Here is a 25839-nt window from a genome sequence, read left to right on the forward strand (position 1 = left end):
TATTTATATAAAATATATCAAATTAAAGTAATTACCGTGATCTTTAATTTGGTATACATATTAAATATTTTATAATTAATCGAATTTTAAAATTTTAGAAGGAAATAAAACAAAAAATATGAGGATAAAGAAAAAAGAAATAAAAAGAAAAATTATAATTTATAAATAAACCTTCAATTTTATATAACTACAAAATTGAGAATTCTTGCATTTTTAATATTGTATAGATACATTTATTGATTTAAAACGGTTAAATAAATGGCGGTATTTGATCCAAATTAATGCAGAGTGATGTTGCATGCTAATCTAGGACGACTACTACTACAAAAACAAAATTCCACGCGTCACTGACATGTGAAGCATTGAGGCATCGAAGTAGCACCGATTTTTCCGTTAACTTGTTCATCCACACAATTACACTTCATTTTTCTTAATCATCTCGTATTTTCACATAATCCACTACAACAATGTTGCTTTTACTCTGATTTCTTATTCCACTCTACATTGGGAAAGCAAATTTTGCAGTCCAAGATTCACAAATTCTATACTATATCAATCACATGTATTTGTCAAAAAGGTATGCATTGAATCGGCCTTTATTCAGAAATGTGTTTTATGTTTCACTCATCAAGCGGATTCTCGCATGAATTTTCTGTTGTAGCGTAATGACAGCGGTAAAATTTGTGTCCTGTTTTCCTGAATCATCGATCCCTTTCATCAGATATATGTGATTGATTATATTGTATATCATCGTCACTTGTTTTCAGATGGGTTTAAAAATTAGAATTTTACATGAGGAAATGAGGCTTCGATTATGAGGTTGAAGTTTTTGTGATAAACAAACTTAAAATCCTTGATGTATTTACTGATAATTGAACATCTGATTTGAAATATCAGTTAGACCAGAAAATTATTGTTCCGCGTTGAAGATGATATATATAGCATAGTACAAAACGCTGTAACTTCAACAACCAATGCATGATCTTTTGCCTTAATTTATTTATTTATTTATTTACGTATTTTTTTAAACAATAATATTTGCCTTGAATGAATTAATAAGTTTTTTGACTAGTTGACAATTTCTAAATTGCTTGGACAATTTTGTGATCATTCAACAAATCCGATAGCTCATTGCTGTTATGATGAGGAATAAACCTCAATAAGTTCACTTCTTGTACATGTTGGGGGACAAAATTCTTGCTTTCTGTTTATTTTTGCATATACCTCAGCTGGAATTCATTTTCTCTATTGCTGGCTTAGTGGCTTATCTAACAGCCTTCTTAATATCTAAGGTTACGTAGACCCGTCTTCTTATTCAACAAAAATCCTGCAGGGGCTTTCCATTTATATGTTACTCATGAAAAATCCTTCAGGGGGAGAGTAAAGTTTCAAGATGAAGCAAAAGGAACAAAGCCCACCACCTTCTCCATGCACACCTTCCGGTCGACTTCGTCAGCGCAGACATTCGAAGTCACAAGAGGTGACTAATACAAACTCCTCTCTGAGATTGGCCTAAATAGTTCTGTATATTTGAAGAACATTGTAATTCCTACGGAATTTAGAAAATGAACTTCATAAATGATTTAATTTTTTTTGTGTATCGTAGTTGTAAGACATAATATTTTACAAGTTCATTGGAGTACAAACATGTCTTCCCTATTAGAATTTCCAGGATCTTATTTCATGAATTTGAGATACAGTTCCGCAAGTACCACGATGGAGGATGTTTGAAATGAAACCCAGAAGTGCATTCCTCTAGAGAAGAGTTTTAGTCCTTAGTAGAACTATAAATAGTGTCTTAATATGTAGTAGAAATAAACTATGATATATTGATTATTTAATCCCAACAGTAACATATGATTGTAGTTCTTTTGGTATCTTTTGTTAATTGTGATTTCCTCTTTAAACCCTCGTTTTGCATCTGTAAAATCATCTATATCATGTTCAATGTTATTCACATTAACTTCAATAGCATTTCTCTTCTTCAGATTTCCCTGGCATTTGCAATATCTCAGCAATATTAATCGTCATTAGTGTTACAAGATATAAATTATTATATCTAAATTTCAGTTGCTGTTTGTGGTCAGCATATGGTAATATATTCAACAAAGTGTTTACTTAGAATATGTAGCTTTGCTTTTTGGTTCCAGGTGTTCCCTGATGTAAGCAAATTGAATGGAGGCAACTTACTTGTTCATGATCAAAATAAATATAGGTCCATGTGGGTTCGGACGTATTCTTCTTTATGGATGCTTGGGGGTGTTGTACTTATTCTGTATTTGGGCCATCTGTATATTTGTGCAATGGTGGTCGTTATCCAAATATTAATGGCATCGGAGCTATTTCATTTACGTAGAATAGTACATGAAAGTAAGCGCCTTCCAGGATTCTGGCTTATCAATTGGTAAAACATCACAACCATTATTCGCATGTATTCCCTTGAAGCTCTGCTTTGCATCTTGTGTTTGAAAGTATAAATTCCTTAATCAAGGGTTTCTTCTGCAGGTATTTTTTCTTTACAGCAATGCTTTATGTGTATGGCCGAATTCTCCGTCAACATCTCGTCAATACTGTTACTTCAGATAAATTCTTCTATAAACTCGTGAATGGCCTTTTCAAGTATCACATGGTTATTTGTTATTTTATGTACATTGCAGGTGAGTATAAATCTGGAAAGTGTGCACAATATTAATCTAGTCTTCGTTAAATGCATGTCCAAGCTTCATCTTAATTTTGAAGTTAGTTAGTGAGTTTTGCTTATTGAATATATGATTATATAGTGTATATAATTCCCAACATTAGCATAACTTCTTGCTTTGTCAACCACATTTAATGCACTTACATTTTGGGAATATTACAATCATGTGTATGTATCCATTGCAGGAGTGATGTGGTTCATTCTTACACTAAAGAAGAAGATGTACAAGTATCAATTTGGTCAGTATGCATGGACACACATGATTCTTATAGTGGTCTTCACGCAGTCCTCGTTCACTGTTGCTAATATATTCGAAGGAATTTTCTGGTAAGAGAACAATTTGTCTTATACACTAACTTCTATAGTTCTTCAGTCTATGGTTATAATCCTGAAAAATTGTATCATTTGAAGATCTCTTGGAAAATAGCTGCTTTCCATTATATTATCCTATTATCCTATTACTGTTTCATGATCATAAGTATCGACCACTTATTCCTTTCCCTTGTGCCTGCACATACAATAAGGAAATATTATACCAGCATTCAATAGGGAATCTAAAGTTGTTTGTCTAGATAGAGTGTTTTTTTTTGCTCCTCCATTTTATGAATAAGTTACCAAAATTACATAGTTGGCATTGACTGAATTGAACTTATGGGTTGCTTCAATAGGTAAGGATTGCTTCAGTCTAGTTATGCTCAGTAGATTATACTCATATCTGAACTTTTACAAGACAATAAGATGAACCTATAAGTTTCTGGATCTCCCATGGATAATCTGGATTCTGTAATAAAATCAGCTTCATCAAGGATTTCCACTTTTGTTGTTCTAATTATTCATTAGGATGGTGTCCAAGCATTAATGATTATTTTCAGAAACCCTTAAGATTCTTTGATATTCCATTACCACTTAGTCTTGCAGGATTGAATGACACACATCAAGATTTTATGCGTTTGCATAGTGGAAAAATGGACATTCTCTCTCTCTCTCCCTCTCTCTCCCTCTCCTTACTAGTTTTGACCATGCTGGTAATTATGCAGGTTTATTCTTCCGGCTTCTCTTATAGCAATCAATGATGTAGCAGCTTACTTTTTTGGTTTCTTCTTTGGGAGGACACCTTTAATCAAGCTATCCCCAAAGAAAACATGGGAGGGCTTTATAGGAGGATCTTTCGCTACTGTACTGTTAGCTTTTATGGTAAGCATTCATCACAGAAAATTCTTTGTTAAGTGCTAATTGTTTGCAATTTCGCATCACTTTCGGTCTATTTTATTGTTTACACTTTCCATATAGCTCAATTATGTTCTGATTTTTTTTTTTTTTTTTTACTTTTATGTTATTCTAGCATCATGTTCTGATCTTTGATAGTCTAAAATCTCCTTTTTACTGTTTTCTATGTTATACAAAATCAATGAATCAGAAAATTAAGCTACTATTTGTTGTTGCTGCCTGCAGCTTGTCCGTCAAAATGTATACAACAGAGATAACTCCTCAACCGTGTTTCACTAGCTACAATGCTTATTCAAAGTTCCACATTTGTTCTTCTTATGCAAAATTATTTTACAACTTTACTAATCTTGGAAGCATATGCCATTGATGCTAATGTTTCCATTGTCACAAGTCACAGAATTTTCAATGGTCTTAGTAGAATATTTTGCATTTGTAGCTTGCAAATATTTTGGGGCAGTTCCAATGGATGACATGCCCGAGAAAGGTAATCTCATCAAGAGGATTTGTACCATCTCTACAATGAAGCATGTAATTGTGTGATGGATAGTTATTGTCTTGATAGTAAGTGCAGGATCTATCAACAGGTTGGCTTCATTGTGATCCCGGCCCACTTTTCAAGCTCGAGTATTATCCTTTTCCTAAGTATCTTACCGAATTGGTGAGTTTCTAGTCTACAAATATTTGCAACAGCGTCCAGAATACTATTCCAGTAAATCATTATTAAGGAGAAAAATCCAGCCACGGCTGATATATTTTTCCGTAAATGCTTCTCTTTCATATTAGGAACAGTCTTTGCTTCATGATAAGTTCAACGAAAGCAGGGAATTGACTAGCCTTCTGAACTTGTTTATGTGAGCAAGTGCACAAATTAAGATGAATTAACACAAAAAGCAATTCAACTTAAGAAACAAGATAAAATGCTCAATTTTCTGCGTATCTTTGAAAAACTCATAATGCATTATTCCAGTTCACAGCTTTTGCATCTTTTTGATGGTTTACAGAACTTTTTGGGGGCTTTCTGTGACTGAGTAATAAACACAGTTGGATATATATAGTGGTAAAAATTGATAAAGAGATAGTAAATCCTTTGTAGCCTGAATTATTAAGGCCTCCAGCAATTATTATTCATTATGCAACACAAATTCGTGTTATATAATAATTATCCTAGGGAAATAAATATCAGAAATGACATATTGACCATAAGATAACTTGTCCTTGTTTGACGATATCTTTAGGCACAAGCACAACATTCTGAACTGCTTTCTTCTTCTGCAAATTTTTGTATGCACCAAGTAGATTTGCTCATCTTATTGTAATGAATTTCAACAGTTACCTTGGAAGGGAATGTCGATCTTTCCAGTGCAGTGGCATGCTTTATGGCTAGGTTTATTTGCATCAATTATTGCACCATTTGGAGGTTTCTTTGCAAGTGGTTTAAAGAGAGCTTTTAAGATCAAGGTGTGTAGCTTTTCCATTTTCTCAAATAATAATTTCGCATTGCTAATAGTTAGTAATTCTACTAACCTTTCATCCTCACGCGATCCACAACCTTTCCAGGATTTTGGCGACAGTATACCTGGGCATGGCGGCTTTACAGATCGGATGGATTGCCAGGTTAGATGCACAAACTTCCACACTATTGTTTAGATCATTGGCTGGAATTTATCCTGTAATGTTATGATGATCAAAAGTCCTTGCGTTTATTATTTTCTCCCAGTTGTTATTTTCTTTCACTCGCCATGAGTAACGTTTTCAGTTGTTTTTCTTTGCACAAACATCCGTTCCATGTATTCATGCAGATGGTGATGGCCATATTTGCCTACATTTATTTTCAATCATTTGTCCTTCCTCCAGCAAACTCGGTAGAGATGATATTGGATCAGGTGGGTGAATTCCTCTCCAGAAAATATATTGATGAACTCCAGTTTCCCTTGAGCACGAATACCTGAAAATACTAGGAATATTCTATCGAAAGGTTCACAGAAACCACTTCTGAAAGTAGCATGACATGAATAATCCATTTATACGTACTCTTCGATTTGCAGATAGAAAGAAGCTTGAGCTATGAAGAGCAACAAAAACTGTATGCAATGCTTGGCCATATATTTGAGGAGCAGAAATATGGGTATCTGTGAACCAAAAAAAAGAAAAGAAAAGAAAGACAGAGCTCCCATCTGAGGTTGTGATTTACCTTCATTTTCTTCCTGTGGTGGAGTTATATAGCATCGGATCGGTCCGATCAAGTGAAGACCTTTTGCATGCTGTTCGATTCCTTAATCCATTATGTTATGAGTAGGGACAAATGAAAGACAGCTACTAATTTTCATTATTTTCTTGCTAATATGGATTCAAACAAGGTGAAGAACTTGGAATTATCTAAAAAGAATGTGCACGGTACAATCCGAGTTGTCATCCTTGAGAAACTTGCATCAACGCCTCGATATCTCTACACAGTTTCTCTCCCTTCAAAATTGAGATATTGTCTCCAACTCTCTTACTTGGTTATGAACTGGATCTCTGCACGCTCTTTCAGCCATTCTAGTACTTTTGCTCCCTCAAGTACCTCTTGTACCTGACCAACAAAACATCACTCTTCATTTTAGGACATTTAAGTGTTTATGTTTTTCTAGTCAGAAAATGTATAGTATAGTCACCTGCTCTCGGACACGTTCCTCATCGTAGTCTTGATTGTGGCGTTTAAACTCATCGATCGAATTCTCAACTTCTTTCACAATCTCATCTGTTACTATCTGCATCACACCAAACCTTGTTACCCATTTATGCTGCTGCTATTTTGCAACTTCTCATAATCACATTCAGAACAGCTTCTAATTAACTACACACTCAACAAAAATTGAGGTAAAATGTAAATATACACTCGCTTTTGCAAATGAAAAACCCACCATGTCTACGCCTACGATGTTAATACAAACCCCTAATATGTAAATACCTTCAGCAAGTTGTGGAAAATGTAGTTAAGAAAATGAGTTTTTTGTGGGAAATGTAGTTAAGAAGATGGAGGGAAAAAGTTGTTATTTTTGTTAAATATTTGAAAGCTTGAGTTTTTTCACGATTTGGCATAATTTCAAATTTGAGAAAAATATCGAGCAATAGTGGCCGTGATAAGACATAAACTTCACCCTTTCAATTATATAAAAGAGGAAAATGTAGTTAAGAAAATGAGTTAGCTCTTACAACGATATGATTCACGAAAACTGCATCCATGTTCAATTTCTCAATGTGACACATAACTTATCACAACCATATAGATAGCTGCATAAAAGAGGTTTAATAAAGAGGAAATGCATACCTGCAAGTTTTCGCGTTTGAATATGTCACCAACAGCTAGATTCTGCTTGATAATATTTGTTATATTTTCTCTCTGGTTTTCGAGGAAATCCTTCACTGCCTTAGGACTTGATAGGGATGACAATTGTTGTTCATTGAGTTTCATATTAGCCTGATAAAGTATCTCTATCAATGGAATATTACTGATGTTTTAACAATAATCAGTTAAATTTTGAGCAACCTAACCTGAATTTGCAGGAGTTGTGCTCCATAAAGCTGCCTTCCTTGTTCCTCGAACAAAGATGGAGGAATATCAACTTCAACCATCTGAATTGAAGTACAAAAATGCATCAACGACAGTTCAAATGCCTAGAAAATTGCACGAGCAAGGATAAGACGAGCAGGCTTTAGTAAATGAGGTCACGAGTATTGCTCTCAGTAGATAACCAAATTGGCATGCACTTGAATGTTATCAGACCAAATTACTAAATAAAATAAAATAAGCTCACATATTTAATTCCCATTGAAGATTTTTGGATTAAAAAGAAAAGACAAAAAAGTCTTTTTCATTGTTTTTTAAACATAAAAAAGAGATTACTTTGTGTAGCTGATCCAAAATTGCGTTGTCTGCAGCTTGGTCTTTAGCTGTTTGCTCCACCTCAAGAAACTTTTGCAGCAATGTTTCCTTAACCTGCATATAATCAAAATTAGATCACCTGCCATCTGTGTGCTGCAAATAAAGAAACCAACCACGATTCGTGCAAAAGTTTGTTTAACAACTTGCCTCCTCAATGGTGGAGCAACCTGCCAGAATCTTTTCAGCAGTCGAGTCATTCAATTCAGGCAGATCTCTGTAGAATAATTCCTTGCAGTCCACCTAAAAAAACTTAAGTAATGAAAGATTATGTTTAGGGAATTACTTTGTATATACTGTTTCTGTAACTTATTGAATAGTTTGTACATACAGATACAGTTCACATCCTATAAACTATGAACCATTTCAACCAAAAAACACCTCTTGATATGATTATCCAGAAATAGGGATTGGAGATATGAATTATGTAAACTAGAACAATAATATCTACAGGGCTTCACATTGATATGACTTTTACGTTCACTCAATACGCTACACAAAGTACCTAACCTAGCTAGGTTTGAGATTCAGGCTCACAGCAAAACAATCTCAATTCTGTCTATTAATAAATTGTCTTTCTTAGAGAATCTTCAAAAGACAGCAAATAGGAAAAATGATAATATAGTCAAAGTAAAAGGAATCAGCATAAAAAGATGCACGCAAGTGTTCATCATGCTTGTGTAAGCGCATGATGAAAGAACTAACCGTGAACAGAGCGCGAACACCACGTAGATCTTCTTGTTTCCATGTATCAGGGAAAGTATATGGAAATGTCTTAGTTTCCCCACGTTTTATTCCAGAAATTGAATTCAGAAAATCTGGAAGGACTTTATCTTCGTCTTCCGTGTCAAACTGGAATCCTGAAAAAATAATTTAATTTAATACCTTTAATAGCGTTGAAGTAGGAAGACTTCCATATCATCACAGCACCTCAAGGAGAATATGTTACATATTGAATGTAAAACTATTTTCATAATTCAAGAGTTCTGTGGCGATACAATCTGGTGCTGAATAGAAGTTGAAAAGGTTAAAGTATTCATGGAACTGCCAAATTAAACATACATTTTAAGAAGACAGATTCATCCTTTTGTGAACATCTATACCACCTTCTCGATCAAAAGGTTAGACATTTTCCATCAACCTAAACACTAAAAATTAAAACTGAACCAAGCAAGCTCATGCTTCCACTCAATCTATCACATTTTGTATTGTGAATCAAACTTTTGAAGTTTCTACATAAGCACTTCAAGGAACAAATAACCAACAACGGAAAATATGTGCTGAAAATGATTTGTGAGTCACTGTAAGAACAAACTATGGTGAAAGAAAGCAATTAAACAAACCTTTACTCTCAGCAGATGGTATACTTTGAACAGCCGATTCATCTTGCTCAATCGTCGTAGCTGATATATCAAGAATTGCAACATCACCTAGCTGAACAGGTTTTCAGCTTGTAAATAACTTCATTGAATGAGAAAGAACCAAATTACTAAACCAACAAAGAAACTACTTATGTGAAGCTTCATGCGATTGACAGAATAAGTACTGGACAAAAAAAACATAAAACCTAAACTTGCAAAAGAAGTATTAGATGAACACAAAAAAGAAGTTTAGCATGTTTAGTTACGTAAGAAATGAAAGACAAAGTCAGCACAATGGTAGATAAAGATCATGATTTGAAGATAAGACATTCAATAACTTACTACTATAGTACACTAGGAGTGAAACATGGGACATTGCATTTTCCAGGAACCTCAATCTTACAAAATATTGATTTTTCACAATATCTTGAAATGAATATCAACTCTATTTTTTGTATATACCTGTAGTCCCCTGTCAATCACGATTTTTAATGAACCAAGAGCCTTGTGACGGCGCCGCAATTCTTGTTCAGCTGCAGTCTGAGCATCTATTTCCCCATCAATCTCAACAACAATCTTCAAATTCTTGTATCCATCTTCAGGAATCCATTTGACTTCAGGCGCGACATCAACAAATATATCATATCTGACCACAAGTTCGGAAACATGAACTCCAGCTGTGAGTAATAAGATGATAATTTTTTTTGATAACTTAACAATTAAGTAAAGAAAATTAAAGACAACGCCACGGTGGACTAGAACCCAAGAACTTTGGCCTCAGGCATTAACCACTCTACCGCTTGACCGACAAACGCACACTAATAAGATGATAACTTTATAGCAGTGTATGAGCATTCATTAGGTGTATTGTGTCATAAATAATGGAATATATATGAAATATCCTAAGACCAGAAACACTGTTTTATGTTTTACACAAACACAATCCTATCAAGGTAAAGGCAAAACTCATCAAATGGGATGAGAATCCAGAGACATGATACGACTTACCAATAAACCAAAGTAAAGTGCAAAAGGTTAGAATCTCAGATATCTCAAAACATAGTATTTACATGAAAGCAGAACTTTATGTTTTGATGTATGAATTATGACGGAACTTTTTGTAATAATTAACAAACCTCAAAGACTTCATTGACGAGTAAGAGTTCTCCATCTCTGAAAATCTAGTTGAAATGCGGATTGAATCTTCCAAGGCTTTCCCACTTACCTACTAAGTGAAAGGGATTAAACACGGTTTACAAGCTCTAATATAAGAAAGTATATAAGCAATTTTCTTGCATTTATGATATATAATGTTGTGACATCATTTATTTCATTATAGATTCTTAAGTATATAAGCAATTTTTACGTACATGGCAGAACCAGTACACAAGTTTACAAGATATCCCAGCCATATCCAATATAATCCCAATTACTGTAAGGGAAACAAATTTATAGAAACTATTAAATGAACTCACCGAAGACAAGGCATGTGGAAGTGTTCTCTTTAAGATAGATTCGATTGTGGCTCCTTTAACAGTTTCCTTCCCAATATAACTAATAAGTATACTTTCTGGGACATTCTTCCCTGGACGAAATCCTGGGATCTGCAATGTAATACAAAATTTAATCAAATCCTCTGCTCAATATAGTGGAATAGGTAGAAGAATATGAAGGGCACATTGCCATGGTAGCAAGTAAACTCTGATGCAAAGGAGAACACCAAACAAAGGAATCAAAACTCAATAACAGTAAAACAACGACTCATACCATCTTATTGGAAAAGAATAATCACCAATGTCCGTACATAATTTCGCAAATATCTGGAGTAAAAGAAAAACGTGGCACTCATATATGATCAACTGACAGAATTACAGATCTTCAATTCAGCTCTATCTAATTGATTTTTCTATTCTTTTCTGGCTTGGTTATATGGGATAGCCGAGCCATTCCCACATTATCCTCCAAACAAATCAAACTAACAGATGCTCCATAATATATTAGATAGTGATAAAACAACCCTTGCACCACATAATGATATTTGTGTTATTGAAATAGAGTAATAATCCCTCATATATTTCAAAAGAGGCTTGCCATTAAAACAAAGCTTCAAGCAGCATCAAAGGCTAAGAGCTCCAAGTTACCTTTGCCTGTTTTGTGAACTCCTTGATGACTCTTCTGTAACAATCATCACATACCTCTGCCGGAACCTCAACACTCAACTTTACCTGTAGAGATGAACAAATTCAAATCATATAATAATCAGAATTCAACTGTCACAAACAAATAATTGACTTATGATGTCAAGTATGAAGAAAGATGTTTTGGAACAAGAATTCATTAGTATACAAGTCAAAGAAAGAATAAATGTGGAGATGATCATAAAATTCAAGTAAGAAAAAGAAAGCTGACTCTTGAGTTGGGTTCGGGGGTCTCTGTAACAATGAGATCGGCAGGAAGCTTGTCGGAAACGGCGCCGTCAGCAGTGGCGGGGCCCGCCGACGCAACAAATGGGGTCGAATTAGTTCTGCGGGAGAATTGGCGGGAAGAATGAGCTAATGGGGATTGCTTGAAGCGGGATTTGAGGAAAGAAACAGCAGAAGAAGAAGAAGGTGAAGGCGGGAGTGAAGCGGGGTTGAAATGGAAGAAGGTTTGGACTGTGGTAGCACAGAAAGACTTCATCTTTGTAATTGCAAATTGCAGCGCCCACACTTCTCCGAGCTGCAATGGAAAGCGAGGATAAGATATTTCATTCTAAAAAGCTACGACGTCACTTATGCTTTCTTCTCTCTCTCTCTCTCTCTCTCTTTTCCTTCTAAGTTCTAACTAATTCTTTGCTAGATTAGTAGATGCAACCATGTAACTGTTCTTTTTTGGATTATGGCGAAAAAATACACGAACTTTGAAAAAATGTTGTAAATTTCATTTAAACTTTTAATTAAGCCAAATACATGAATTTAAATTTTTATTGCAATTTTCACATAAGTTTGACTTTCAATGAAATTAGAGCTTAATTGACAGTCGAAATTAAGTCAAATATATTAATTTTCACATTTTTAGACTTTGGAGCTTTTAAATACTCATCATCATCATAAGTTAGACCAACATCAGGTAAACTTTCCACTGCCAACTAAGCTCTAATTTCGTCGAAAGTCAAACTCAGGTGAAAATTACAATAAAAAATATAAATTAATGTATTTTTTGACTTAATTGAAAGTTCATATGAAAATTACAATTTTTTTCAAAGTTGGTGTATTTTTTTACCATAACCCCTTCTTTTTTTACAAGCACGTTTCTAGGACCGCAAGGTTTGTTGGGTATTGATCAAGGCACTATCAAATACTAATAAAGTAATTTGATCCGATTTCAATTGACTAGTCCTTTGGCCCATCGCTAAATGCATACTCAAAAGTTGCCTAACGCAATACTAGTCAACTATGTATCTCTCGTTATTTTTTTGGGGGGACCCTATTCACCTCTTTGAGCTTCTATTGAATCGAGACATGGTCCATGAAAGGAAAGGCAAATAGACTGATAAAGTTACGTCCTCTCCTCGGGCTTGTCTTTGCCCAGGATGAACACTACACGGCACGGGTTGCGATGTCATGACTCACACTCACGATCGGTGTATCGATCTATTCAGAGTCCAATCAAGTCCTATATAAAGAGAATAGAACTGTCCTTCCTAAGAAAACAACTGATCAGTCCATTTACCATGACCAAAATGAACTCCCGCCTCCAGCATCTCTTCCAAGTTGATGTTCCAATCATACTACAAAAATTAAATGAAATCATGAACAAATTGAAAGCAAATCCCATAATTATAGGTCACTATCAAAATTGAGAAATATTAAAATTACACTTTTGTTCTCCTATCGCATAGAGTTAAAAAAAAAAAAAAACGGTGAATGATTTTCTCAAATATATATAACCAGGAAACCAACAAAATATGAATATATGAATAATTTACAATGCTCATTTTGCAAAGATGTGGTGCCACCTAGCTTTTTAGGACAAATGGACGAAGTGTGTGATCAGCAAATATATTTGAGAGGGTACGCGAATAAATACACTAAATTTATCTTGACGATTTGCTCATGTGAGTTTATTGCTATCTATTGTTAATCAACTAATTTATACTCCATCCGTCTCAATTTTTAGTATCCATATTTTAGTTTTTGATTATCTTATATTTTGGTATCCATTTCCATTTTTAGTAAAAGTAAGTGAGATTCTTCCTCCACTTTAATTATTTTAACATCCACATAAAATGTGAGACCCTTATTCCACTCACTACACACCTAATTATTCCCTCCGTCCACAAATTATAGCCCTATTTGCCCTTAAATTTTTGTCCACCAAATAAAATCCTATTGTTCTTTTTGTACTTTTTTCTTCTATTTTTAATATCATTTGTCACTAATGGACCCACCTTACGACACTTTTATCACTTTTATATTCTATATTTATTACACTTTACCACTAATGAACCCACCCCACAACACATTTATCACTTTAGTCAACTATCCTTTTATTTCACTCACAACACATTTATCAGCTTCTAAGTTTTCGTGCTGAGCATGAAATGAAGCTTTAATTCGTGGATAGTTTAGAGTACTTTATTAAAACTCGTGTAACTTTCAAATGGATACTAAAAACTAGGACAGAGTGAGTACTTATCTACATATTACTCCGTCCGTCTCATTACAAATATCCCACTTTTCATAATGGGATGTCCCATTACAAATGTCATATTCTTTTTTTGGCAATAAATTATCTCTCTATACCTAATATTTAAACAAGTTTCATCAATTCACTTTATCTAATTTCTACACATTTCTTAATCTTCGTGCCCAAAAGTAATGAGATACTATTTGTCATGGGATGGAGGAAGTAGTATATTTTATTTACCAAGCATAAAAAACAATACCAATCACTTTTTATATACAATACTTTAGCTACCTTGATACATTTTAGCTATCCTATCAAACATGCTCTAAAGATTCAGGAATATGAAAAATTATCAGAAAAATATTTTCATATAGGAATGATAAAAAAAACATTTACTTTAAGAAAAGGTGGAAAAGGAGAGGGGAATATGAATATTTATGATAATTTTGTGAAGTCCGAAAATAAAAAATGGTGTGTGGTAATAAATACCTGGTACTAAAGCAAAGAGGGCTCAGAAGCATTAAGTGGAGAGCGACAGCGTCTGCAGCATCTCTCCCTATCCGCCACGACATCACATATGGAAGGCGTGGGGTCCAGGCAGAGCCGGGCATCGTCGCGCTACGCCTCCGGCCCCTCCGCGCCGGTCTTCAGCGGCCGCGTCAGGAAGTGGAAGAAGCAGTGGGTCACCTCCCCCGCCGCCACCATTACCAAAGCCGGCAAACGGAACGACGCTCCGCCGCTCCTCCTCTGCCGCTGGACCCCGCTCTCCGCCGCCGACGACCCGCCCAAGCGCCGCTTCCGCTACACTCCGGTACTTGTATTTTTGAGTTTGTGGTTTCTGTTTCTTGTAATTTTGGACATCGGAATCAGTGGAATAATTTTGCAGGTTGTTCCTATTGAAAAGGGAAAAACCTCAAGTGTGGAGGATGAAGGTGAGACTGGTGAAAAGACTATCTTCTCCAAGGAAGAAGCTCAGGTTACTCTTGTTTCCTTTTATCAAAATCAAAATCTTCAACATTTTTTTTATTCTTACTTGTTCAACATCTCTAGGAAATGAATGCAGAAGACCAAGCAGAAGAAGATTAAACTCAAGACCAAACTTAGGATATTAGCATTAGATATGTCTCTTTTTTTAAGGTCAAGTAGGAAGCCAAGGGTTTAAGCATATTAGCATGTAGCTGGATGAAAATGGCTGTTAATTATCTCTAGTTTTTTGTTTTTTTGAGGGAATTATCTCTGTTTATTACTATTATACCATAAGCCTATATTCAACTGCATGTTCTCAATATTTTCCAACACAAATATCACTACATTGCCCCTCTTTTGTCATTCCGACAAGTCGCCATATTTTCTTCAACGTTCTTTAATCTAAAGCTATGTTGCTCTTCATTTTCACTACCTAAAACATTTCATATACACTGAATCACAGGTAAAGTTTTCACTACCGAATTATACATTTCAAAATCAAAGAAAACGTCGACAACCGGAACAAATACAAGCTGCTGTCTTCAAAAGTAAATATATGCTTTGGAGTGATTTTAAAAGGCAGCTTCTGATATTATTGCTTTGTGACCAAAACCTTTTGAGAATCATCTATCCACCAAAGCCATAGGTTATAAGCATTGTTTGTGGTAATGATTTTCTCAACCATACATGCAGCCAGCTGAGTGTTGCGGCAAAAATGGCTTCTCAGATGCTCGGAACTCTGGCTTTAAAAACCGTCTTCTAAAAACTAGCACGAAATAGACAATGAATACCTTGACTAAGTATATGCAATATCCTCGGTCACAAGGCTTCTATCTTGTCCTAGTATGGTACACGGAGTTCATTTGATTTTCTGGACGGCCATTGTCCAGCAACAACACTGCAACAAGGATGCACTTTACAATCAAATACTACTTGTTTTCAGTTTCCTAATTGTTTGCAGCAACAGTTACACCAACTTCAGCAGGTCTAATAACTCGGTCGTGCAGCATGTAGCCAGCCTGCAGTTGGAATTTGTTCAGGTTACAGTTGAGAATCAAAACCTTCAGCGATGACCTATCTTTTGTACAGCACATGAAGTCGTGAAGGGAGAGTTCATATGATATCAACAAAAATCAACCACAAACAACCAATATGGCAATATTACAAAGTCCAATTAACAACACATGCGGCTCATCTTTGTTAAACCTAGGTTCAGTACCTTTAGAACAACCGCAACACGGTCTGCTGGCTTTGAAGAATCTGGTACTTGGAACACAGCATTATGCCTGTTTGGGTCAAAATCTTCATTTACAGGATCGTACCTCTCCAGTCCAAATTTTCTGAATACCTGCAAGTGCAGAAAAGCATTCCAACAGTTGTTACTCTATAACCAACATTCCAGGTGTTAATAGCAGGGTACATCCAACTCTGAGGGCTCACAAGATGGCACACAATCTACAACGGTATTCTATGAATGCATATACAAGTATGGACGGATTTAACCAACATACCAGCTGATGCAAGGCATAGAGTTAACTCTCATATAACTAACGCAGAAGACTGTGATCATTGGGCATAGAGTTCATTCATATAGCTCAAAAATTGAATATGCAAGTTGATTCCTCAATTGGTTTTATTGTGGCCCGGATGGCACACATGTTCAGACCGAGGGCATTTGCAGGGACGTTCCTCTAGGTCACCTCCAAGATTTTCTAATCACATGCTATGTATTTCCTGTGAGTAGTGTGATTGAGTCCCATGATTTGCAACTCTTGGCAATGTGAAAGCTAATGGAGCTAAATTGACTACGGAACTCACATGGAAGGGCAAGGTAGGTCAGCCTCAAAGTCCCAAATCCAATAATTAGTGTTGGATATTGTGGTCTATTGATCAGCTCATGCCTTTATCTCTATTCGGGTCAACAGAATCCGCCTCTTCATCAATAGTGAATGATCTCAAGGCACATCTCCCATTTTCTACGGTATATTCCTCAGCGTCCCTACCACCAGTGCATGCGAATGACCAACGCATCAACCTTCAATCGGGCTCACAACTGGTGTCGGTGCAACCATACAAGTACAAATGTTCTAGAAAGATGAAATGAAATGCTTTGTGGCGAAGATATTAGCTGCCATGATAATTCAATCAAGTTGCAGCCTGTATTCGAGTCCACAAAAAATATGGATCATGGAGGTTCCATGTGGACCATCAGGAACTGAATAAGGTCACTATACCCAATGTCGGCGATTTAGGAGCTCTTGTATGAATTGCATGGCTCCCGTTGGTTCATTAAACTTGATTTTCACATGAAATACCATATGAAATGATCGTTCCCGGGGACATTTAAACCTAACTTAAACGAGCAATGATGACCTTTGCACCGACCAGTGCAGTCTGCATCAATTAATAACTGTACTAACAACTCCCACTCAACAAAATTGACCTGCTAAGCTACTTGGGTATGATTTTGAGATCTTATACCAGGAAAGCTGACTGAATATAGCATTCAATACCCTCTCGTGTCGAGATGAGGACATGGAGTTATTTGCAATGAGTTTTACCATGCCCACCATTATGATTTAATGATTTATGACCTTCAGTTTGTTATCTGTTCCGACCTGGAGTTGGTAGCTATTGCCCACTGACTTAAACACGGTTAGTCAGCACGAAAGCATTACACGTTACAGCTTAATACACGACATTCTGTTTTATAAAGAAGAGTTGTTATCCCTCGGTCTTAGCCTGGATTGATAGGTTATTGGCAGAGTATCAGTCTACTCCTACTAGGGGGACAAAAGCACTTTTTCCTACATACTATGACTTGGCAACAAATGTGTATTGGTCAGGTATGATGCGCAATGTGACTCGACTTGTGGCAGAATGTGGCATTTGTTAGCTATTACTCCCTCCGTCCACGATATCGTTTCCACTTTGTGGACGGCACGGGTTTTAAGAAAATGGTGAATAGTAGTTGATAATAGTGATATAGTTGTGAGTGGAGTTTGGGTCCCACTATTGTTGTGAGTGGAAATTTGTGGACCCTAATGCTATAAATGGAAGTGGAAACGATATCATGGACGGACTAAAATGGCAAAAGTGGAAACAATATCGTGGAAGGAGGGAGTATGAATTAGAGACCCGAGTTTTGGAGTAAGTGGTTGGCCTGGGCCAAATTATGTTATAAGATACAGGTTTTCATTTGAGTGCCGGCTATACCCCTTCTGAGATAGTTTATAGGAGGCCACCTCCACACCTCACACAATTTATGCTAGCGGAAGTTCATGTTCAATGGTTGGCCAATTTTTTGAGAGAACTAAATGAGATATTATCTCATTTGCATAATTATATGGAGATAGAACAGAAGTAAATGGCACGTGGAGCAAATAAACAACGACGACACCTTGAACTGAACATGGGCAACAAGATGTACTTGATATTTCATCCATACCATCAAAAGAGATTATTCACTTCATTGAAGTGTGAGGTAGCTCCCAGATGTTTCAGGCTGCTTGAGGTTGGAGCAAAAATTGGGGATGTGGCATTTCATTTTAAGATCCTGCCATCTCTAGAAATTCATCCAGTCTTTCCATATGTATTTGTTGAAACCTGTTGTGGGGGATAATGTAGACTCAAGCTTTACCCAACGAGTCTGACCTGTTATCAGATGATCTCACATTTGCACCTCAAGAAGTGTTGTGTCATCGAGAAATGGAACATGATGGCAGCCTATTGAGAAAGCATAGGTTAAATGGCGAAGTTTGGAAGAATAGGAAGCCATCTAGGTGAATGTGGTTGACATGCGTGATCAGTTTCAAGAGTTCAGCCTTGAGGACAAGGCTGTTTCCGGGAGGGAGGCAATTGATACTTGATAATCTCGTGTCTCATATAAATAAATAGCAGCAGTGCAAGGAGTAGAAGGGTGGAGATCATGGCCTTTTAGATATAACTATTGGTATTTGATTCTAGTACAAGATAAGGCCCCTTGCCCCATTTTGCTAGGCCATAGTGAATGAGTCGCCCTTTAGCGGGCTGTGGAAGTAGGAATCATTTATGTATTCATTATCATAGATTCATAGTATAGGGTAGAATCTTGATTTTATTTGAGTTAGAATCAGCATATCGGCTAAGGCAGGCGCCCGAACGTCATAACTTCAAGGTGTTTTCTTATCAATTTCCAGTTTATTCCTGTTAATTTCACCTTAACTCTATCAAACTCCTACAATTTATTTACTACTCCCTCCGTCCCATAAGAGTGTGCATGATTGTTGGTGTCACAAGTTTTAATAAATGTTAGGTGAGTGTGCTATTAGTGGAAGAAGGAACCCACTTATATTAGTGAAAGAAGGGGTCCAAAAAAGGAAAGTGCATACTCTTATAGGACGTCCCAAAATGGCAAAAAGTGCACACTCTTATGGGACGGAGGGAGTATTTAATATGTTCATATAATAATCAAAGCCTACTGTATAAGTTAAGGCTATAAAGCAGAAAAACAATATTTTCCAGGCTTTGTTTTGTTTTCTGCTTGACTTAATGAGGAGAAACACCCAATACAGGTAACATCAATGTTTAAAAACACAGTGGTGAGGCGCACCTCAAGGCGCGTTTCGGGGCGATTCGGCCCTTGCCCGTGTGTGAGGCGGCGATTCATTTGAAACACCCCGAGTTCGCGCCTCCGCAATTTGTGTATGTTCAGATGCGCTGAGGCGGTCCGAGGCACTGAGGAGCAGTGAGGCACGCACCTCGCGATTTGTGATTTCAGATTTTTTTCAGCTCAACTTAATGGGCTTTTGCCTTGGTTTAAAAAAGCCCGAGGCGCACCAAGGCGCAAACTGCCCCGGAGCCTCGGCGCAGGGCTTTAAGCGCAGGCCCGGGCTTTTCGTAGGTGAGGCGCACTTAAAGTATAAAAATTCTAATATATTTACCTATAATATATTTTCTACTAAAATTACAAATAATTAAACATAATACTTAAAACACACAAATACTTAATTTAAAACACACAAATACTCAAAAATCTGAAATATAAGTAAAATAATATATAAGAACTGATCACATCTTTATTTTTTTGAGCTAAATTATTACGTATTTTGCTGAATAAAATATAAAGTTACTAAAAAGAGTTAATTTTTATACCTTAATATATTAATTAGGGTTAGCAATCCTTTTGCAAAAAACGTTGCGGCTCTAATTGGTTTTTGAAATAAAAAATATACTCCTATATTACAATAATAACAAATATTGCCTTCACACCGCCTTTTAGCCTTGAGCGCCGCCTCAATCATAGTGGATACACGAAGTTGCACGACTCAAGGCTTTTGCGCCTAGGCGCGCCTCAGTGCGCCTCTCGTAGGTTGGCGCGCCTCACCTAAAAAAAAGCCCTGACCTGCGCCTTGACTAAGCTCTGCGCCTAGGCGCGTGCTTTTTCAAACCAAGGCTTTTGCATGCGAAATTAGATGGGTTAGTTAAATTGACCCCTAGTTTTAATTGGGCTTTTTAAGATCTAGGTTTAATTAACATATTAAAATAAAAAAAATAACTTCTAAAAATTAAAAACCTAGCCAACGCACAGAGATATTCTGCCGTTCCCGCTCCCTCTTTCATGCAGCCCTCCCTCTCTCGCCCTCTCCATCTCCATTGAAGTATACCGTCGGTTAGCAGATTTAGGATTTTAAAGACTTATTATGAGTAGTTAAGAACTTATGTTTTTATGTGTTTTGGAATATTTGCTATGTTTTTATGTGTTCTATGATATTAGGTATAATTTATGTGTTTTTTATGATTTACGCCTCGGTTTTCCACCTCGGACCGCCTCGAAACTTACAGCTAGTGAGGCGGTCGAAAAACATACCGCCTCGGAAAACGTACTTTAAAATATTGGGTAACATAATCTTTAAAATCCTAGTACACATTCAGTATCAAACTAATTAATCAAAGTCCTCCATCAACTCTCTTTTAAAGTTTACTAACTTACTGCTTCAAAAATATAATGCCACTTCACATAATAAATGAGATACAGCAGCCAATCTTAGCCAGAATCATTATGAGAGATATAAAATGGTTTAAGATATATACTAGACACTTATAAGTTATAACCTTAAGCAGAATAAATGCCACTGAAGGAAGAATTTGCTGGGCAGCAGATATATCCCATAGACAACAAAACATTGAGCCCAATAGATTATTACCTCTAATAATTGTTTTTCCGTCATTTCAACGCCTTGAAGAAGCACTTTAAGTTGCTGAAAAGCTCCTACTGCATCTTCATGCACATTAATTTTAGAAAAGCTCTCTTTTGCAGCAGAAGAAGCCCTGCCTAAATTATCTGCAACATCCAGAAGGCTTTTTGCAAAGTTCTGCAGCATAATTGAAACAAATAATTGAGCAATAAGTTCCATAAATGGCGGACAGAAACCTTCTGACTAGAAAGAAGACTACACACAAAAAATACCAAAACCTGAATGGCAAACTTCTTAGTATTTTCAGATTCACGTGTAGTCCGCTCTTTCACATTTTCCATCTCAGCCAATGTCCTCAAAACTTTATCCTTCATCTGCTCAAGCTCTTTCTGCTTCACACCCAAAAGCTGTTCCTTCTCCACCACAAGTTTCAAGAGATCATCTCTTGAAAGGTCCTCTAAATCTGAATCAGACTCAGACTCAGAATCAGAAAATGCAGTCCTTTTAGTGACTCCTCTTCTTCTGTTGGTCCCAGATGCATTTGACTTAGGTTCTGTAGCAGAAACTGATTCTGTTTTTACTTTAGAAGCTGAAGGTTCAGTTTTATGAGGAGATTCAACAGCTGAAGCAGCTTGATTATTGGCCTTATTTACATGCTCATTTCCAGATTGAGGATTCTCCTTTGTGTTGGGCTGTAGGGATGCAGCTGATGAGATTCCAAACCATTGAAACGAAGATAAGCATGGAGCTGAATGGTGTCTCAATCCCCACTGACCAATTAACACCTAAAAAGGGAATCCGACACTTGTCTACTCAATATCACCAACTCCAGTATAAAAAATAAACTAAAATAGCAGAACATAGTATAAGTATAACATAAAATAGAAAAGGGAATAATCACATTATATGCAAATCATCGAAGGGTAAAAACTTAAAAAGAAATGTTCTTTAACAAAACTTCATCCAGATACCAAGATTATGTTCTGGTTGCCAAAATCTGGAAGTTACCACCATTCTGATAACAGAGATTGGTGTCAACAAGTCAAGATACCTAAAACGTTCAATGTACAAAGAGAGAGATGCTTGGATCTCCATCAAAATATGTGCATTTCTAACGTCTATTTCACAGGTGGGAAAGATACGGTTCAGGCACCAAAAAAACTTAATGCACATCGTTCGTGGAAGAGAGAAGAATGTATGCTTCATTCTGGAAAACGCTTTGACAGGTTGACACAAAATATTCAGGTTCTATCAACAAGCACTGGAAATTGGACGCAGTTTCTGGTCTAGAACACCACAAGGCCCACAATGAAAGTTAAATTAGAGTATAATACTTTGTATCACTTCCACTTAATTCCGAACCGCCCCGACAAAACCCTAGCTATGATGAAAAACGAGAGAGGGAGAGCACCTTATCATGAAATAAAGCAGAGGAGGGCGGTTGATTGGTGAGAGAGGCAATATGGCGACGACCGAAAATGAGCGGCGACTTAGCCAAGAGGGTCCTAGCGAAGAGATGTGTGATTTTGGTGGCAGACATGAACGTGTATTTAGATATTCTCGAATCGGCGGTGAAGGAGGAACGCAGGGTTTTAGATTTGGGTTAGGAGGAACAAATCGAAGGTTTAACCAAAAGGCCACTTCTATTAATACGACTATACCATTTGTCTCATTTTTTGTTTAAGGGTTAAGTATCAGATTAGCCCCTAAGGTGGAGGCCCCTATGGCATTGGGCCCCTTATGGCAAGGGGTGTGTCAAATAAGCCCCTATTATAATTAAAATCGAACAAAATCACCCTTAGCCCTAACGGTGAGTTAACAGCCGTTAACTATTTAAAAAAAAAAAAAAAAACTTTGTCTACCATGGAACAGCCCGCCACCGGCGAGAAGAAACCCTCAACCGCCGATATTTTGGCGGACGCCAAGGTGGTGTCGGAGGCGGCTCGAGCCCAGTTCAGCAACCAGGCTGAGAAGTGCGACAAGGCCAAGGCCGCCGCCGACCTCTTGGATGCCGCCGAGAACTACGGCAAGCTAGACGAGACAAAGGGAGTCGGCAAGTACGTTGATCAAGCGGAGGGCTATCTCCGCCAGTACAGCGGGCCCAATTCCACCACCCCCGCCGCCGTCGCCGCCGCCGTCGCAACCGGAATCCCTTCAGGCGAAGGGAAGCATATCAAGAAGGCGGAGGAGTCCGTGGAAGGAGGCGAGTACGTGAAGAAGGCGGAGGAGAAGGGCGAGTCGGAAGGCGGATATGGAGATTTGATGAAGGCTGCCGGCGGTTTCTTTAACAAGTAAGGAAGGCTATGTATATGAAAATGATTCTACTGTCTAAGTGTTGTTGTTGTCATGTCATGTATATGAAAATGATTCCACTTCCATCATCTTATCCTTTATCATCAATATCACTAACTATAGCCCTCCATCAGAAACACATTCTCTCTATGTCTCTTTAATGATGCTATTGCTATCTTTGCAATTGACGGATTTCGACACGTACGATTTCAGGATGCCACCAACAACTGCATGGTGAAGCGGAGCTGCTGCGTCTGCGACGAGATCAACGTGAAGCTCGACATCCTCCGCGCCGTGGTGACGACGCCGTCGTTGGTGGCGGAAGTGGTGGTGGAGGAAGCGGGGGCTACGACGGCAGCGGTGGTGGCGGTAGCGGCGGCTCCGGATTAAGGAGGCTGAGCTGCGGCGAGTTGACGAGTCTCAGTCATTTCGTCGAACACATGGTAGACAAAGATTTTTTTTTTTTAAATAGTTAACGGCTGTTAACTCACCGTTAGGGCTAGGGGTGATTTTGTTCGATTTTAATTACCATAGGGGCTTATTTGACACACCCCTTGCCATAAGGGGCCCAATGCCATAGGGGCCTCCACCTTAGGGGCTAATCTGATACTTAACCCTTTGTTTAATTTTTTATATACAACCCCATTGTACAAATTATAGTACTAAGTTTTTGTTTTAGAGGGTAAAATATAAGTATTCTTCATATAGTTTCCTCTACCTTGATCTTTAACTTTTAATCTATTAATCAATATAAATAGGCACTCTATTTATCCTCAATTTTAGGTACCAATAACCATTTCTGTTATTTAATCATTTTTAACTATCTTAAATCATTTATCTCAGATTAAATTCATATTAAACCTCATCAATTCATAATCTAAATAAAAAATTCAATCTTCCTTCATACATTAGCTCATCATCGTTCCTACATTGATATTCTATTAAACTTAATCATAAAATCTATATAAAAAAATAATTATAATATGTATTTCAAATACTCCCTCCGTCCCACAAATCTTGATACGTTTTCCTTTTTGGGCCGTCCCACGAATCTTGACACATTTCCAAATAAGGTAATAATTATTACATTTTGTCTCATACTTTATCACTTTTATTACATTCTATCTCCTACTTTATCACTTTTATACTTTATTAACTACACACTTAAAACACTAATCTACAACTCCTTAACTCCCGTGCCGAAACCAAACGTGTCAAGATTCGTGGGACGGAGTATAAATATGGGGGATGAATCCAACAATTACGGAAGTAACGTCAGTCACGTCTGGATCGACGGACACTAACAACCTGAAACCACAAGAAACGTTAAAGTCCTTTGATGAGCACCGGTGGGGGTGTCGATGGAAGGGCCTCAAACGTTCAAGTCAGTGAATTGATATAAATAACAAATGTAAGTAACGCAATGAAACAAATAAACTATAGAGAAGAGGTAGTAATAAGAGTGTTCTCTGGATGATCGGTTAGAGCTATTGAGCTATGTGGAGTAAAGGGCGACGGATGTCCGAGCTAGCAGGGTCAGTCGGGCGATCGAAACCCTCGAGCGTTGTGAGAGTGGAGGCGGAACGGAAGAGCGAGGAATGCGAGAGTGAGAGATTGTGTGTGAGTGCAAAAGTAGATACGAGTGATTGCGGATGATCCTTGTATATAATGAATTTCAATATATATGCGACGGGCCTTTGGGAAGGCGGCTAGGGTTAGGGTTTTTCTCGAACGTCCGTTGTCACCTTAGCGGTTCCGACTTCTTAGGAAATGATCCCTTGCGACTCTCGTGTGACTTGATCCCTAAGTAACTGCCACGTTTTAGGGCTTTACCTGACAGATTCACGTACCTCTCGCTTATGGGCTTGGCTTTGGGCCTTATGCTATGAGGGGGTTTGTATTGCTTTACCGGGCAAGCCCGTTGGTATGTATAGTTATTGTTAATTGGGGTTATACGGATTTTACCCACTACAATAAATACAATAATTATTTACATTAAATTTATACTATTAAACTTCATAATTCAAAATTTTAAAATAAATTATTGTTAAATTTTAACATTTGTAGATCTAAATAATAGATAATTATGGCCATAAAATTGAAAATAAATGGAGCTGTGTTGTAATTATCCAAATGTGGATTCGGGCGATTATTTAAATTGACTAATTTGTTAAAAGGCTTATGGGCTTGGCTTTGGGCCTTATGCTATGAGGGGGTTTGTATTGCTTTACCGGGCAAGCACGTTGGTATGTATAGTTATTGTTAATTGGGGTTATACGGATTTTACCCACTACAATAAATACAATAATTATTTACATTAAATTTATACTATTAAACTTCATAATTCAAAATTTTAAAATAAATTATTGTTAAATTTTAACATTTGTAGATCTAAATAATAGATAATTATGGCCATAAAATTGAAAATAAATGGAGCTGTGTTGTAATTATCCAAATGTGGATTCGGGCGATTATTTAAATTGACTAATTTGTTAAAAGTGAGAAAAAAAATTAAAAAAAAAAAAGAGA

The 25839-nt window shown here is 36.9% G+C and overlaps 5 protein-coding genes and 1 long non-coding RNA gene across 10 annotated transcripts; 3 read left to right on the forward strand and 3 right to left on the reverse strand.

Moving 5' to 3' along the window:
- Positions 1-364: 364 nt before the first annotated feature.
- Positions 365-6291, forward strand: LOC130986245 (phosphatidate cytidylyltransferase 3-like). 4 transcript variants are annotated; one of them, XM_057909597.1, is made up of 12 exons: positions 365-577; positions 1334-1480; positions 2151-2404; positions 2506-2657; positions 2884-3025; positions 3736-3892; positions 4362-4409; positions 4497-4583; positions 5255-5383; positions 5483-5539; positions 5725-5808; positions 5971-6291. In XM_057909597.1, the coding sequence occupies exons 2-12, from the start codon at positions 1394-1396 to the stop codon at positions 6058-6060; spliced, it is 1287 nt and encodes a 428-aa protein (XP_057765580.1). In that variant the 5' UTR covers positions 365-577; positions 1334-1393; the 3' UTR covers positions 6061-6291. The 4 variants fall into 4 exon arrangements, with proteins under 4 accessions (XP_057765580.1, XP_057765581.1, XP_057765579.1 ...); XM_057909598.1 differs by having other exon boundaries at positions 1374-1480; XM_057909596.1 differs by lacking the exon at positions 365-577 and adding an exon at positions 592-674.
- On the reverse strand, positions 6229-12057 carry LOC130986244 (trigger factor-like protein TIG, Chloroplastic). Its single transcript, XM_057909594.1, has 13 exons — positions 11618-12057; positions 11350-11433; positions 10684-10812; positions 10345-10433; positions 9671-9854; positions 9191-9281; positions 8553-8707; positions 7998-8090; positions 7812-7904; positions 7460-7540; positions 7236-7385; positions 6580-6675; positions 6229-6497 (listed from the first exon to the last, which is right to left on the reverse strand). The coding sequence occupies exons 1-13, from the start codon at positions 11885-11887 to the stop codon at positions 6420-6422; spliced, it is 1593 nt and encodes a 530-aa protein (XP_057765577.1). The 5' UTR covers positions 11888-12057; the 3' UTR covers positions 6229-6419.
- A 494-nt stretch (positions 12058-12551) lies between these two features.
- On the reverse strand, positions 12552-14850 carry LOC130986248 (uncharacterized). The gene is made up of 2 exons (XR_009089218.1): positions 14366-14850; positions 12552-12977 (listed from the first exon to the last, which is right to left on the reverse strand). It is a non-coding gene; the product is annotated as an uncharacterized LOC130986248 (long non-coding RNA).
- Positions 14454-15162, forward strand: LOC130986247 (uncharacterized). Of its 2 annotated transcripts, none has more exons than XM_057909602.1 (3): positions 14454-14687; positions 14763-14852; positions 14927-15162. In XM_057909602.1, the coding sequence occupies exons 1-3, from the start codon at positions 14454-14456 to the stop codon at positions 14960-14962; spliced, it is 360 nt and encodes a 119-aa protein (XP_057765585.1). In that variant the 3' UTR covers positions 14963-15162. The 2 variants fall into 2 exon arrangements, with proteins under 2 accessions (XP_057765585.1, XP_057765584.1); XM_057909601.1 differs by having other exon boundaries at positions 14940-15162.
- A 247-nt stretch (positions 15163-15409) lies between these two features.
- Positions 15410-22695, reverse strand: LOC130986246 (grpE protein homolog 2, mitochondrial-like). Its single transcript, XM_057909600.1, has 5 exons — positions 22430-22695; positions 21297-21803; positions 21028-21195; positions 16062-16190; positions 15410-15861 (listed from the first exon to the last, which is right to left on the reverse strand). The coding sequence occupies exons 1-5, from the start codon at positions 22556-22558 to the stop codon at positions 15790-15792; spliced, it is 1005 nt and encodes a 334-aa protein (XP_057765583.1). The 5' UTR covers positions 22559-22695; the 3' UTR covers positions 15410-15789.
- Positions 22696-22881: 186 nt separating this feature from the next.
- LOC131025547 (nodulin-related protein 1-like) lies at positions 22882-23362 on the forward strand. Its single transcript, XM_057955341.1, has one exon. The coding sequence runs from the start codon at positions 22882-22884 to the stop codon at positions 23311-23313; it is 432 nt and encodes a 143-aa protein (XP_057811324.1). The 3' UTR covers positions 23314-23362.
- Positions 23363-25839: the final 2477 nt, after the last annotated feature.

The sequence above is a fragment of the Salvia miltiorrhiza genome, chromosome 5 (assembly GCF_028751815.1).
Source record: "Salvia miltiorrhiza cultivar Shanhuang (shh) chromosome 5, IMPLAD_Smil_shh, whole genome shotgun sequence".
Classification (NCBI taxonomy): Eukaryota; Viridiplantae; Streptophyta; class Magnoliopsida; order Lamiales; family Lamiaceae; genus Salvia; species Salvia miltiorrhiza.

Excerpts from the sequence above, each read along its gene's own strand:
- LOC130986247 (XM_057909601.1), top strand. The coding sequence starts at position 14,454 with ATGGAAGGCGTGGGGTCCAGGCAGAGCCGGGCATCGTCGCGCTACGCC. Across the intron at positions 14,688-14,762 it reads GCCGCTTCCGCTACACTCCG|GTTGTTCCTATTGAAAAGGG; the intron begins GTACTTGTATTT and ends ATAATTTTGCAG. Across the intron at positions 14,853-14,939 it reads TCTCCAAGGAAGAAGCTCAG|AAGACCAAGCAGAAGAAGAT; the intron begins GTTACTCTTGTT and ends AAATGAATGCAG.
- LOC130986244 (XM_057909594.1), bottom strand. The coding sequence starts at position 11,887 with ATGAAGTCTTTCTGTGCTACCACAGTCCAAACCTTCTTCCATTTCAAC. Across the intron at positions 7,905-7,997 it reads GTTGCTCCACCATTGAGGAG|GTTAAGGAAACATTGCTGCA; the intron begins GCAAGTTGTTAA and ends GATTATATGCAG. Across the intron at positions 7,386-7,459 it reads CACAACTCCTGCAAATTCAG|GCTAATATGAAACTCAATGA; the intron begins GTTAGGTTGCTC and ends ATACTTTATCAG.
- LOC130986245 (XM_057909597.1), top strand. The coding sequence starts at position 1,394 with ATGAAGCAAAAGGAACAAAGCCCACCACCTTCTCCATGCACACCTTCC. Across the intron at positions 1,481-2,150 it reads GACATTCGAAGTCACAAGAG|GTGTTCCCTGATGTAAGCAA; the intron begins GTGACTAATACA and ends TTTTGGTTCCAG. Across the intron at positions 2,658-2,883 it reads TTATTTTATGTACATTGCAG|GAGTGATGTGGTTCATTCTT; the intron begins GTGAGTATAAAT and ends TATCCATTGCAG.
- LOC131025547 (XM_057955341.1), top strand. The coding sequence starts at position 22,882 with ATGGAACAGCCCGCCACCGGCGAGAAGAAACCCTCAACCGCCGATATT.
- LOC130986246 (XM_057909600.1), bottom strand. The coding sequence starts at position 22,558 with ATGTCTGCCACCAAAATCACACATCTCTTCGCTAGGACCCTCTTGGCT. Across the intron at positions 21,804-22,429 it reads CTGCTTTATTTCATGATAAG|GTGTTAATTGGTCAGTGGGG; the intron begins GTGCTCTCCCTC and ends TTCCCTTTTTAG. Across the intron at positions 16,191-21,027 it reads CGGAAAAACAATTATTAGAG|GTATTCAGAAAATTTGGACT; the intron begins GTAATAATCTAT and ends CTGCACTTGCAG.